Source organism: Haliotis rufescens, unplaced genomic scaffold (genome assembly GCF_023055435.1).
Source record: "Haliotis rufescens isolate VD_foot unplaced genomic scaffold, xgHalRufe1.0.p SCAF_5, whole genome shotgun sequence".
Lineage (NCBI taxonomy): Eukaryota > Metazoa > Mollusca > Gastropoda > Lepetellida > Haliotidae > Haliotis > Haliotis rufescens.
In genome coordinates this window covers 53,851,918-53,867,894 of record NW_025964223.1, presented here as the reverse complement: position 1 = coordinate 53,867,894, position 15,977 = coordinate 53,851,918, and the positions used below count along the sequence as shown (strand labels likewise).

The 15,977-nt window shown below is 41.0% G+C and overlaps 1 protein-coding gene across 1 annotated transcript; it reads left to right on the top strand.

The window, feature by feature from the left end:
- Positions 1-7,678: 7,678 nt before the first annotated feature.
- Positions 7,679-15,855, top strand: LOC124126195 (guanine nucleotide-binding protein subunit beta-like protein 1). The gene is made up of 3 exons (XM_046489572.2): positions 7,679-7,765; positions 11,377-11,671; positions 14,589-15,855. Exons 2-3 carry the CDS (start codon positions 11,389-11,391, stop codon positions 15,248-15,250), a joined length of 945 nt encoding a protein of 314 aa, XP_046345528.2. The 5' UTR covers positions 7,679-7,765; positions 11,377-11,388; the 3' UTR covers positions 15,251-15,855.
- Positions 15,856-15,977: the final 122 nt, after the last annotated feature.

Sequence of the window (15,977 nt, the reverse complement as noted above, 5' to 3'; positions counted from 1 at the left end):
AATCTAGGTTTGTCAGTACCATACCTGTAGTCGTAGGTTTCACCAAAGGGTAAACGTCTAAGACACGCCGTGTTACAACTGGAATACTGTTCAAAGCGACATTCAACCAACCGGAGTGTCGAACTACGAATAACTCATATATTGTGAGCGGTAACCAGGACTCAGAAGAGTGCTCGAGTTAAACGGTTATCCTACTATAACCTATAATATACCTACACATCAATACTTGCCCTACTAGAGTGTCGAACTGCGAACAACTCGATATATTGTGAGCAGTATCCAGGACTAAGGGGAGTGTTCGAGTTAACCGGTTCTCTCACTATAACCTATACTATACCTGCACATCAATGTCTATCCTACTAGAGTGTCGAACTACGAATAACTCGATATATTGGGAGCGGTAACCAGGACTCAGTATAGGCTATAGTGGGATAACCGGTTAACTCGAACACTCTTCTATGCCTGCACACCAATGCTTGCTCTACTAGAGTGTCGAACTACGAATAACTAGATATATTGTTAGCGGTAACCAGGACTAAGGGGAGTGTTCGAGTTAACTGGTTCTCTCACTATAACATATACTATATCTGCACACTAATGTCTGTCCTACTAGATTGTCGAACTGCGAATAACTAGATATATTGTGAGCGGTGACCAGGACTAAAGGGAGTGTTCGAGTTAACCGGTTCTCTCACTATAACCTACAGCCTATACCTGCACACCAATGTCTGTCCTACTAGAGAGTCGAATTGCGAATAACTCGATATCTTATGAGCGGTGGTCAGGACTCCGGGGAGTGTTCGAGTTAACCGGTTCTCCCACTATGACCTACAGACCATACCAGCACACAAATGCCTGCCCCACTACAGCGCCCGGAATCTCGATCGCGTTACCGTTCACACATTTTTATCACAGCACAACCCGTGTTCTATGCAAGGTAACTAGATCCACCAGTACGTACAGTTATCACATCCAATCGCCTTACCGTCTTGGATTCAGCGTGTTGGGAGGGTGAGGAACGTTAGCTAATCGCATATGGCGGAGCCGAGAAGGAATGAGTGATATTAATAGTCAACCTTGGCTGCTCATATCGCTTCCAATACGACACCCGAGGAAATGGATCTCGAGCTCATGATATTGGGGTTTTGTTCTTTTCTTCTGCATTCACGTACGCACGTATCCAGTATTCCATTACCCCAGCTCTTATCTAAGTCGAGCTTCCCGCGGTGATCGAGTTACTCCGATACCCAACACTGTGTAACGCAGGTAAGCAATATGCCAACTGGGGAGTGCCACTTGATACGACGGTCTAGAGGTTTGCACGAAATAAACAGGTCGTATTACAGGTGTTTCTCAAATCCTTCCCTGAAAACAAATATTACAAGCTCTCGCTTGAAAAACTATACGTCGACATAACACAGGCTCGTCTTTCCGGGTCAGATGAAATTGCCTGTCGGGGTCGAGGGCACGAGCACTACACCACGCCCCAGGATCGTCTAACCGAGGGGTCACGGGTTCTTGCCGCAAGGTGCTCGCAAGTGTTCCATACGGGCAACACGCAATTTAGCGCTCAACCGGAGAACATATGTCCAACCTCGACAGACGCCTCACTGTTGCATCATTTGCTTTGTGTAGCGAACCAGAGACCTTATACCGAGAACTGAATAACACACGCTCGGTGATAGGGATATGTATATCCTCCCACAACCAGTGTAGTGTTTGTTATGCTATAGGGAGTACACGTACGAACCTTCCGACTGCGTTCACGATGCCGAATCTACTGCGCATGCGTCGACACCACCAGACAGAGGAACGTGCTACATGTCACAGGACTGCTCAGTAACATAAGAACGACGGACTAGTGAATGAGGTTAGGTTTAACGCCGCCTTAAACAGTATTCCAGTTATACAGCGTGTCAGCTTTATGTGGGAGGAAATCCCGAAGTGATGCAGGTCTCAGACGTTTACCACTTTGGCGAAACCCGTGAGCGCGGATGTGGTGCTGAAAAACCTAGAGATATAATCGGGGCGAAACGGGATTCGGACCTTCGACCATAGGTTTCTGGCGTGCCCAAGGGACGCAACTCTACACAATGAATTGCGGCGCCTTGACGTCTGGGACATCTGAGCCCAATGCTGATATTTAAGAATCAATGTTAGTCAATACACTGTGGCCTTCCTGATTGTATTCGGATGGCGTGCATCGATGCTCATCCTCCCTATCGGGGCGGTCTGGTAGCCTAGTGGTTCAAGCGTTCGCTCGTCAGGCCGAAGAGTGAGTGAGTGAGTGAGTTTTTACGCCGCTTTTAGCAATATTCCAGCAATATCAAGGCGGGGGACACCAGAAATGGGCTTCACAAATTGTACCCATGTCGGGATTCGAACCCGGGTCTTCGGCGTGACGAGCGAACGCTTTAACCACTAGGCTACCCGACCGCCCTCAGGACGAAGACCCGGGTTCGAATCCCGACATGAGTACTATGTATGAAGCCCATTTCTGATGTTCCCCGCCATGATATTGCTGGAATATTGTTACATTAATTCACTTGTTGCATTATGTACGTTAAGCGGAAGATTTCGGCTTATAAAATTAACGAGATGGGTAAACATATTGTTTGTTTGTGTATTTGTTATTTACCGCCACACTCAGCAATATTCAAGCTACATGACAGCGGTCTGTAAATAATCGAGTTTGAACCAGACAATCCAGTGACTGACATCATGAGCATCGATCCACGCCATTGGGATACGATAACATGCATCAACCAAGTCAGCGAGCCTGTCCACCCGATCCCGTTAGTCGCCTCTTACGACAAGCATAGTCGTCTTTTACGGGAAGCTTGGGTTGCTGAAGACCAATTCTACCCCGGATCTTCACGGGTCGGGTAGACATAAAAATGTGGAGAAATATATTTTGCCCTAATGGCATTATAACCATCGTAAATCATAACAAAGGGAAACTCATCTCCACTAGTGTTACAGTTACATAGGGGGCACGGGTGGCCCAGTCGTCTAAGGCGCCGCGATTCGCTGTGCAGAGTTGCGTCCCTTGGGCACGCCAGAAACCTATGATTGAGGGTTCGAATCCCGGTTCGCCCCGATTATGTTTCTAGGTTTGTCAGCACCATACCCGTGCTCGTGGGTTTCACCGAAGTGGTAAACGTCTGAGACCTGCATCACTTTGGGCTTTCCTCCCACATTAAGCTGACACGCCGTATTATAACTGGAATACTGTTAAATCGGCGTTAAACCCAACTCACTCACTCACTCACTACAGTTACATAATTCATTCGCAGTTTTCTTGGTTGCTGATGGTATAACCATTAGTATGGTTGTCCCGCAGGGGAGATTCATGCCATGCCTGCTCTTCACACGAAAAACAAAGTAAGACTCGTATTCAAAAAATAGGATTGGGGGTAGGTAGAATGTTTAAATAGAAAATAACCCTGAACCTTGTCGTTTTCTACAAAAAGTGTTTTCCCATTTGCGAGTTTGTTTCATAACGTTTCTCCGACTTCCAAAACAAAAATATCATGTTATATTGTTGTTCGACAGTAAAACTGCTACATGCAATTGGTTGGGCGATGTGAAGCGCGAATATAACAGACGCCTTGATATTGAATCAATATTCCCACACACCCCAACCCAGCCCCCAACAATCTATAATGTTGACACGCCGTGGTATTCTACTCAAAAGAAGTTAAGGAGCACTCGATTCTTTCATAGTACTGAAGTCAATTAGGAGATAAACATACTGTGTTTTCAATGTAGAGCTAGGTTACCTGTAGATTTAACCCCGCTAAATTGAATTTGGAACCGAACGCGCAGCGTGAGGTTTCAAATGTTAAATTTAGCGCCATTTCAATGCCGCTCATTGTGACGCAAAAGATATGACGTCACAGTCATATATAGAAAAGCGCCAAAATTCCAAGCTCTCTGTTGTCTCCAAAACGTAAATACATTCCCTTTGTTGATTTCTGTCGTGTTTTTCTGCACAAAATGTATTGCCACACATCCTTTGTATATTGTATTAACCGCATCTGTGCATTTTGTAACCTGTAATTGCAGATATAATTATTTAAATACGCCTACCGACAATGACTGAAAATAGTACCATTCTACGAATATTAGCTTCCGCGGTGAAGCGGCCGTCAAACCAGCTGTTTAAATCAGAGGGGGTTTATTGTGATTTAATAGCCTCTGATTGACCAATCAGAATCGAGTAAATTCCAGATTCATGGTAGAATCTGGCATACAGCATGACAGATTAAATATTGATATGAAAGAATCGGGTGGCCCTTTTCTTGGTTTGAATAGTATATTTACTTTTCAAAGCATCATTAAACACAACTCTGTCACTATCCAAGTATACACTGTCATGTTTCGAAATACCTACGTACATATAATATAACACCATCATTTTACAACTGACGCCTTAGCTGGTCGTACATACACTGTCCTTCGGTTGAATGCGATAGGTCAGCCAAGCTCATTCAGTGTCGATAGTAGATTAATAGTTATAACTGAAACAAAACCCATGTCTTAATAGAAATATAACATGCAGGAATGTGACGCAAGAAAGGGGGTTAATTTACCTTCGTAACAATGTATATTTAAAATGTTCAATCTGGATATTAATCCGAAATTTGATATTAAGTAATAATCTAACTAGCGTACGCGAAACTTACAGCTCATCTTAGTGTTAGGTCTTAGGAAATAGTTCCCCGTCGCCATGAAATTATACGCCTGTCTCGTAATGTCGATGTTATGCGTAATTAAATTGCTCTCGATATATCGGAAATATAAAGCCATGTTGAAATCCAATGGGAGATAATTAGGTGGTAATCTTGTTTCCCAGATTGACTTTCGTGCGAATTGAGACATGAAGTGTAATATGTCTTGGAAACATGATCAAACATCGCGGGGTTGTATAATGACAGCGTTCACCAAAACCCGTGAAGTATGAGGGTGCCAACCCTCCAACTCTTGGCATCCGACATGCCACTTAATTTTTATTGGCATCCAGTTTAAGAACTATTGAGCCATATCAGTGGACACAGCTGGCAAAAGTACATTTGACGGGCACTTCAATAGAATGCATACGAGAATGCGTACGTAGAACATACGTGCTTATAACCTGAGGGCTAAATATGTTATTGATTTATCACTCTTTCAAGAAAATAGGACGAGAAATATATTTCAATATTGAAACATTTCATGGCATCCAACGTAGTCCACTGCGTCATCCTTATACCATTCAACAGGCCTCGGCATCCGGCGTAGTCCACTGCGTCATCCTTATACCATTCAACAGGCCTCGGCATCCGGCGTAGTCCACTGCGTCATCCTTATACCATTCAACAGGCCCCGGCATCCGGCGTAGTCCACTGCGTCATCCTTATACCATTCAACAGGCCTCGGCATCCGGCGTAGTCCACTGCGTCATCTTTATACCATTCAACAGGCCTCGGCATCCGGCGTAGTCCACTGCGTCATCCTTATACCATTCATCAGGCCTCGGCATCCGGCGTAGTCCACTGCGTCATCTTTATACCATTCAACAGGCCTCGGCATCCGGCGTAGTCCACTGCGTCATCCTTATACCATTCAACAGGCCTCGGCATCCGGCGTAGTCCACTGCGTCATCCTTATACCATTCAACAGGCCTCGGCATCCGGCGCACCAAAAGGGCATCTCACGTATAGACCATGATGTCCTGGCAGAAGACGAACTAGAGAGTCTAAGTATCGGTGTTATCTGGTGAAGAAACACGCCCAAACTGTGTCTTATGTTACACATTTAAGTAAACTATTTAAATAATTTCCTTTCTTCTTAACAAGTTGCAAGTTTCGATCGTTGCAATTGCAACCGACGCCGTTGAGTGTACAGTTTTGACCAACTGGTGTCATTCATGTAGTTGTTACCGAAAGATGCAATGACTAATGAGTCTGCCACGGAGGAAGGGACATAACTCCATTTGTGACTAATGAGTCTGTCGCGAAGAAAGGGACACAACTCCATTTGTACAGCGTGGGTTCAATTCACATATCTATAAAAAATATTCGGAGAGAGGAGGTTCTCTTAACCAGACTTCGTCTTGGGCATTGTGGTCTTGGTGCTTCTCTAAATGTTATTGATAAAGACATTTCTGCACATTGTACAGTGTGTAATCAGCTTGATAATGTAGCTCATTTTTTATTGCATTGCCAAAAGTATGTTAATCAGCGTAAGGCAATGGTGGAGTCACTAACAGTTGATATTGACTTCTCATTGTCTGGCATTTTATGTTCTAGGAATATTGTTCACCATGATGTTCAGAATGTCATTCTCGCTTATATTAAAGCGTGTGGCAGTTTTGATATTTTATAAAATATCTAGGTACTTAGCAAACCTTTATTATGGGCAAGGTGTAAATGGGCCCAGTTGCCCGAACACCTGTGAAACATTTTACTAATCAATCAATAAGCTGGTTCAATTCGAATCGTCACTCGCCACGAGTGGTCGCGAGATTACAGCATCAAATAACCAACATGAAACGAAACTGATATGTTATGTATATCCTACTGGATATAATTGTTGTCTACACCATGTCATAGGTACCCCACAATTTGTTATATATGTTGCCTTCACTCGATAATGCCGGAATTTGTTAGAAATATTTTGTTTAAACATGGGTATGGATTCGTTTGGTTAAACCAGGGTGTTGGAGACCCGCAAATATGTTAGTTCTTTTTCTCAACGATTAAAAGATGAATTACGTTAAAATTTGTCTTGCAATCAACATGAGAAAGAAAAATAAGATTTTGTGAACAGTGTAAATATGTGCTACAATCAGAACAGTACCTAGTAAATATTAAGAGTAAGTAGTTTAAGAAATGTTGAAGCATATTCCGTTGTAGAAATCTTAAACGATTGGACGATTGGAAAATGTTTTGTACGAAGAAAGATTAATGTCATAAACATGTTCGTTTAAAAAAAGGTATTGAAGATGAAGAACATTTTCTGTTGATCTGTCCCTTGAGGAGTCAGTATTTTAGCATTGTGAAGAACTGCGTTACGTTATAAATATAATGAAAATTTGTGACAAGCAACATGCATGGAAACTAGGTGCTTGCATTTTTTATGGTTTCAGTGTAAGAAGACAATGGCTTGAAAAACACTATGACATGAATTAATACCATTTGTTGATTATATATATTGATAGTAATGTATTGAATGTATAGGCGCACCTTTCATCAAATTATTGTTTGTGAAATATGGTCAGGATGGCTTACATACATACAAACAACCTAGCTACAAACATCATACAGTTGAACCTGGGACTCGAATCCACTAGCATAGGTTTCTGGTACGCCAAAGGGGCGTAGCTCTGCATACGGAATTGCTACTGCCCCACTTCTGCCAAAGAATCATTGTAAGCAAATGGAGAAATAGAAAAAAAAAGATGATAAAAGAAAATTGCAACGAGTATGAGTATTGTCTTTATGTGTGTAAAGTCCGTTGGTTTTTAAACCTTCCGCTGATTATTTAAGCGGGAAAAGCGTACGTATTATATCTGTAATGGACTTAATGGTTAAGTTGAACACAACGTGTGTCGTGAGGGTCGAACGCTCACATTGCATGCCGGCGACACCAGAGTAGGCCACATAAGGTTCCGTTTAGCATATTAGAGTTACGTCCCCTACAATGTTTACGAACTGCGTACACGTGTGTCAAGCAGTCTCTTGCATGAGCTTCAGGTGACTGCATCTGCATCGAAATTATTGTGAGTATTGTATTATGCACATGGTGACACGATACTGGTTCAGAAACAAGTTTTATTCATGGCTTATTGTGTCAGGAATGAACAAAAATAGACTCGCGAAATTAGCCTGTTCAATTTTAATATTCATTTACCTTTGAGAACACCCCTGCGAGACTTATTTTCCCTTTGCCACAACTACGTGCTTATAATTTATTATAAGGACTCCATTGCATCTTATGATAAACATTGTACCCGATAACCTAAAATACTAAAACGGTCATTAAAAACAAATAAACGTAGTGTTTGTTATGATTAACTGTTCAATTTAAGCAGAAGGAAGTATTTATGAGTCCAGGCGAAAGGAATCAGTGCAATCTTATTTTCTTGTAAATAATCGAGTTTGGACCACACAATCCAGTGATTGACATCATGAGCATCGATCCACGCAATTGGGATACGATGACATGCATCAACCAAGTCAGCAAGCCTGACTCGGGTGCCGATCCAATTAGTTGCCACTTACGAAAGGCATAGTCGCCTTTTATGGCAAGCATGGGTTGCAGAAGACTTGTTCTACCCCGGATCTTTACATTTTCATGAGGGGAGTCCAACATACAGACCATATATACCAGAACCTCTGAACATATCAATTTGTGTGTGTCAAACTTAATAAGTTGCGGAATTGGACACGTAGAATTCCCTGTTGTCTTGAACTCATGACCTGGTCACTGCAAATTCCTTCCCTATAATTTATCGTAATATAAACTCAGATCTGTCGAACTTGATGTGTCGAAACTCTTTTGGGAACCCAAAGTATCCAAATTATGAAATTCTTTTGCGGACTCAAACAGTTCAAAATATAAATAACGACAAGACACCAATACAAAGTTTACCAAACACTCAACTTTAAAGTCACTTCATACAAAATTGACTAACCTCTCGGATTGCGGCAATTACCTAAAAGGTGGATCTGGGGTAGTACATTGTATAGGTCTTCAGCAACCCAAGCTTGCCGTAAAAGGCGACTATGCTTGTCGTACGAGGTGACGAACTCGATTATTTACAGACCTCCGTCATATAGCTGGAATATTGCTGAATGCGGTGTTAAACAACAAACAAACAACAAAACATAAAAGGTGTGATGTTTTCTGTCAAAATGATATTATCCAATGGAGCCTAATTAACATGCGCACCATACGTCAAGGATGCCAGCTGATGATAACTGTATATATTCATCAGCAGCAAGTTGCTGAAGTTCTCTCTTGAATGCCATTGATCGTGTCAATTGAAGAATGAGTAAAATGGATTCAGAGTACAAAATAAATTAAATGTATATTGAATGTTACAAATAGATTAAAAAATTATTTAAAGCAATATGACATGGTATATGTATTTTGTTATTTGTTGCAATATGGTTATCAATGTTGAAACATGGTATGAAATCAATGATGACTAGATTACATATGGCGATCGCTTATAACATGATGTTTAGTTTTCGGAAATTCATTTTGTTGGTTGTATCAAACCCCAGATAACTCAAAAGAAATTTCAAGGTCCCTTCGAGTTCGAAACAACAAGGTTTGACTGTAGTATTAATGGAACAAATTGTATCTACATTGTATACTGCTATAGACACAATCTTCTTCAGACAAAAGACTCAGTTTTGTGAGGAATTAGTATTTGAAGCACCTGTAAAATAAGCACTCAAATACATGTTTTCATCTTAGACTCGCCATAACTAGTAACAAGTTGATAACTTGATACTTTCATTGGCCGAGTCCTTTAAGTATCATTGATTCCATATTACTATATTTTTGGGAAACCCCAGGGCCACTTTGCATAGACAATTTGACAACATAGGCTTTCAGTAAAGAAGGTATTTTAGTCAAAGAAAAATTGGTTTGAGAATCACATAGAGAAACATCAGCTATGTGAACCAATATCATTGCCTGATAAAAATGTCTGGCGTCATCAGCATTGGACGTTATCTTCATTTATCAGAATCGGTGCACTGATGTGACACCAGGCTGCTTCACAACAACAGGATTATAGTCTGGTCCAGGCTCGATTATTTACAGACCGCCGTCATATAGCTGGAATATTGCCTAGTTCAGCATTTAACAACAAAACAAACAAACAAATCACAACAAAAAGCATTAATAAGTCAATCATCATGATGCAAAAAACATTTTTCGGAAGCCCTGATGAAATGTTATTCCTGATAACCATTCTCTAATGGGTAATACTGTGATTTTCATATTTCCTCTAATATTAAAGTGCTTGGTCTCGCTTAGGCACCATCCTTCAATTAGCACCGGTACGAAGCAGCATACAACATAATAAGCATAAGAGCCTGGTCTCCAATAAGCAGTGTATTAGATTAAAATTACTTCTCCCTGGAATAAATAAAAGCTTAGAAACAAAGAGTCCCGTTTCAGTACTTGCACCCTTTCGCACCACATGGCAGACACATGAAGATCAGGGTTAGAATAGGTCTTCAGCATCCCATGCTTGCCATAAAAGGTGACTAACGGGATCGGATGGTCAGACTGGCTAACTTGGTTGATGCATGTCATCGTATCCCAATTGTATGGACCGATGCTCATGATTTCAATTGCTGGATTGTCTGGTCAAGACTCGATCAGTTACAGATTGTCGTCATATAGCTGGAATATTGCTGAGTGCAGCGTTAAACAACAAACAAACACAAACAACTCAACAAGAGTGGAATTAAGTGTGGCCTGATTTTCTTCCGTCTGTCTAAGGCTTCCATGTGTATAGCCGTGTAGGGGATTGTGTCAGGTTGGTTGGTTGGTTTGTTGTTTAACACCGCACTCAGCAATATTCAAGCTATATGATGGCGGTCTGTAAATAATCAGGTCTGGAACAGACAATCCAGGGATTGACATCATGAGCATCAATCCACGCAATTGGGTCTCGTGTCAGGTGAATGTTTGAAACAAAATATATTAGTGACTGTAGCTTATGAAAAACACCATAGTTGAAATATTAAGCACTGGGTCTCTAATTATGCAGGTTCTCTATTACCAGCACCCCCAGGTTTGGAAGCTTGTTGAAAGAAGTGGCAGGGAGCTTAATAGAGGAAATACGTTACTTGTTGAAAGAAGTGGCAGGGAGCTTAATAGAGGAAATACGTTACTTGTTGAAAGAAGTGGCAGGGAGCTTAATAGAGGAAATACGTTACTTGTTAAAAGAAGTGGCAGGGAGCTTAATAGAGGAAATACGTTACTTGTTGAAAGAAGTGGCAGGGAGCTTAATAGAGGAAATACGTTACTTGTTGAAAGAAGCGCCAGGACACTTAATAGAGGAAATATGTTACTTGTTGAAAGAAGAAACAGGGCACTTAATAGAGGAAATACATTACTTGTTGAAAGAAGAAACAGGGCACTTAATAGAGGAAATACATTACTTGTTGAAAGAAGAAACAGGGCACTTAATAGAGGAAATACATTACTTGTTGAAAGAAGAAACAGGGCACTTAATAGAGGAAATACGTTACTTGTTGAAAGAAGCGGCAGGGCACTTAATAGAGGAAATATGTTACTTGTTGAAAGAAGCGTCAGGACACTTAATAGAGGAAATATGTTATGTTAAAATTGTAATTGTTTTAGGTGACATGCACCATGGCATCTCCCCCTCCAGATCCCAGCTTCATCTTGCGAGGAGCCAGCAGCCCAATAACCAGTTTGGCCTTCTCCTCTCCACACACTCTCTACAGTGGCACCCTGGATGGGAAAGTGCTGCAGTGGAGTTTAGCTTCGCGGCGTGTTCAGTCCAAGATTGATGGTCACGAGGGCCACACCGTCCTGTGGGTGTGTCCTCTGTCGGAGGACTGTGTCCTGAGTCAGGGTAGAGACGGTTTTGTCAAGTCCTGGCAGTATCAAGAAGGGTCCTTCACAAACACAGGTGATTTGAGTTTCTTCCAGAACAGTTTGGTTTGGTTTGTTTTGTTGTTTAACGCCGCACTCTGCAATATTCCAGCTATATGACGACGGTCTGTAAATAATCGAGTCTGGACCAGACAATCCAGTGATTGATATCACGAGCATCCATCCACACAATTGGGATCGATGACATGCATCAATCAAGTCAGCGAGCCTGACCACCCGATCCCGTTAGTCGCCTCTTACGACAAGCATAGTCGCCTTTTACGGCAAGCATGGGTTGCTGAAGACCTATTCTATCCGGGTCTTCGCGGGTCTCTTCCAGAACAGATTAAGGATGTTTGCTGGCCTGGTAGGCTGTACTCAATGATAAATCTATAGGTGTATAGTAATTCTATCCTTTTAATAGGCAAATCTAGATAAGCAGACGATACATCTACAACTATCGGGACAACTTGTATTTATTATGTATTATCTAGGAACTATGATTTATGCTAATAATTATTGCCTTAGAGACTTGTGCAAGTCTGCTGGTCTGCATGAAGAGTGTTTAAATAATTCTGATCTTTCAAATGTAAAGGATTTAAATGCTCCAAAGAAACAGTTGTGCATTATATTGCATTAGGTTCACTACAGAACTAATTACTGCACCAAATTCACACTACGGAAATCAAACCACAGTGGTAAAAGTTTAGCATACAATTGATCGAATTGAACTTTTTGAAATATTTTATGACCATATATAAGATAGCTATGCGATAAATCACAAAGAACAATGAAGAACGAAGCGTGGGGTATTTCACGATAAAACATGGTTCTATCATGGTGTCATTTCTGGAGATTCGAACATGCGCTTGCAAATTCATGACGTTGTATATTGGACAACATTATTTTTGAGAGGAAAGTGTCTTGTGAGTTGTTCCCCATAGATTTAGCTGAGCAACGCACAGGAACGCAGTTGGCGAACGGCCACATCCAAAAGTGGGAGAGATATGAAATTATTGGGAGAAAAGGTACAGATAATCAACGTGAGGATTTGTGAGAATATGCAGGAAATACCAATTCCAAACCCACTTGTTCATAAAATGGACTTGTCTGACTTTGTCGAGGTTGGATTCTATTCAGGGATGTCATCATTATTTAAATAGGAGTAAATATTTTTAAAGCTTGTATATTTTATCATCATCCTTAAAGAGGCTGTGCATAATGTTGATATCTTATACATGTATTAGAAATACAAGACTCATGGGTTTATTCTCCCTGTTTTATTGTACGATAAACAACTCCCAGTCATCGTTTGTTTCATAAATATGGATAAAAGGTATCTTTTGTCTGAGTTGTGCCGTGAACACAAAGACATACGGGAAAACATTGTTATTTATCAGATTTCCGCCCCTGGTCTGTTCGGAGCTACAGATAAGCGACATATTTACGTAAAATACCGCCCTCCCCAAAAAAAAAATAATAATGAAAGCCCAATTACTTTCAATTAACTTGCGTCAAGAAACGCATGCATTAAATGAAAAACTCAAATGTGTAAAAACAGCTCGCGTAAATATCCAATAAATCTTTTTCATTCAGCATACTTACAAAGAACCTAATTTCCAAAACACAATTACGAGCTAATTTACTTCCCGGGTCAAGCTTATATATTTTGAACAGTTATATACATCTAAACATTACTTCAATTTTTTATAATCTTAACCTGTTCACTAATTTTTGGGAAAACCCAATAGAGTGATGAATAGATGAGTGAAAAAATATTGGTTACCCAATGATAAATGTAATAACCTAATTTAAATCGAAACCATAGAGTTAAAACTCAATTGCTCAAAAAGTTATCTGGAGCTTGGTCTGTTTTGTTTTAAGCTTTATTGTCATAGTTACGAATTATGTCTTTTTTGCTCCTGCAGGGAGCATGACCTTAGTTGAAGGCAAGGTCAACAAATATGTTTTCTCTTAACCAAACTTGGCAGACAAAATAATGTGAAGAAATATAATGATGTACTGTAAATCTGGAAATTAATGTGTCTGACAATTAATACGACTGCTGACCCGGCCCTAGCCAAAAATGCGACTCAATATCAATGCGACTCCCTCCACCCCTTTCCCAGAGGAATGACATATCTCCTTACCTTAAAGAGAAGGTGTCAACAAGCTTGACACGAGTGGGCAGAACTCTTTGACCCCAGCAGTGATAACTCATAGGATGCCCATTGTGTAAGTCCTATTCTTTGAATGCCATTGTTATATACTTGTTACAACTGCTGCTCAATAAACCATGTTTGTGTTTATATTCAAGTTGGTATTTCCGCTATCCAAAGTGTGCAATGAGGCCGTCTTATTAATGAGGGTCATTTTGGAGATATAAATGCGAAGTTAATTAATGCGAGCAAAGACCACTTTTAATTTACGCTCATGTTAGTTACAAGATTTACAGTATTTAGTCTTTTCTATGTACTAGGGTTTCACAGAGCTGGAAAGGGTTAGTGCTTTAGATCCTAATGATATATGTGTATTTGGTGTGTGTCTTCAGGATTTAGTCAAGTATTACATGATGGTCTGTTTTGGGACTTAAGTACAAGCCCCATTGGGATTCTGGGTTGGAATTGGTCCCAAGCAATGTATGCTTGTCGTATGAGGCAACTAAATGCATCGGGTGGTCAGGCTCAGTGAATTGTTTCATCTTATCCCAACCATGTTGGACGTAGCTCATAATATTAATCACTGGTTTATCTGTTCCAGACCAAGTTATTCACAAGCTTCTGTCATATATATGGAATATTTTGCTGAGTGACGCTTTTAAAAAACGTAAAATAGAATGATTACAAACTATATCATAGAAAAAATATGCCAATAATTTACACAATTTCTTGCAACAAATTACCACAAGCTTCTTCTATGGAAAACTAAAAATAAATGCATATGCTATTTTCCAGGCAACATGCGTTGTGCTTCAATGGGCTTCTGTGGCAGTAGTACAGTCCTCCACAACAACTCCCAACTCATCGCCACACCCAGCACAGTCACATCGCATGTTGACATCTACGACATCCAAAGCAAACATTGTGTGATGGCTCTCAAACCTGACTGCAGCAGCCAGAAGGTTGGGATATGTATGTCAATCAAAACTGCCAACAGCCAGTCAGAAAACAACCAAATTTTGATCGGATATGAAAATGGCAGTGTAACCCTGTGGGATTTACGAACACAGAAATGTGTCGGCACTTTAGAGAGACTGCATGGGGACTCTGTCATGTGCATGGGCTTTTCGTCCAGTTCCAGGAAAGGTATTTCTGGATCTGTGGACAACAAGCTGGTATGCTGGAGAGTTGACACGGAGAGCTGTCTTCAGAAAACTGGTGAGCTGGAAATAACCAACCCAGGCCTCAATGACATTGTTGTGCGAAGTGATGACAAGATAGTTGCTTGTGCTGGATGGGACAATACTATCCGACTGTTTGGCCTGAAGAAGATGAAGCCCCTGGCTGTACTGTGCTATCACCGTGACAGTGCTCAATGTCTGGCGTTCTCCCAGGACAATCTGTTAGCCTGTGGTTCTAAAGATCAACTGATCTCGGTATGGGATATCTACAGATAAGGGAGTAAGTGAGTTGGGTTTAATGCCACTTTGAAAAGTATCACACTTGTACACTGCATATTGGCTTGATGTGGGACGACTTTCCTGTGACACAGGTTGTAAGTGCTGAGCCTGGTGCAACCCATTAGATTTTGTTTGTTTGTATGTATGTTTAACACCACACTCAGCAATATTCCAGCTATATGACGGCTCGCAGTGTCGAGGTGTGTGTGTGTGTGTGTGTGTGTGTGTGTGTGTGCGTGCGTGCGTGCGTGCATCCTCGGTGTTCAATACATGTTTCATGCATACACACAAATAAAAGTTACATTTTTACAAATTTTGTTTCAGTTGCGTTCTTGACCCATGAAGATCCGGGGTAGAATAGGTCTTCAGCAACTGATCAGTTGTGTAGATGTTACACTGAGTGTCCCATAGGCTAACATCATATTGCTTGCTGCTGGATTAAAGACCCAGCCCACACAGAAACGATTACCTCCCCAACACATCTTTATGATCATGTCTGTGGTCAAGTGGGTAGTGGGGTATCATGGTAATATGGGGCATATTATGTTTGTTTGTTTGTCTGTTGCTTAACGCTTCACTCAGCAATATTCCAGCTATATGACGGCAGTCTGTAAAAAATCAAGTCTGGACCAGACAATTCAGTGATTGACATCATGAGCATCGATCCACACAATTGGGATACGATGAAATGCATTGACCAAGTCAGCGAGCCTGACCACCTGAT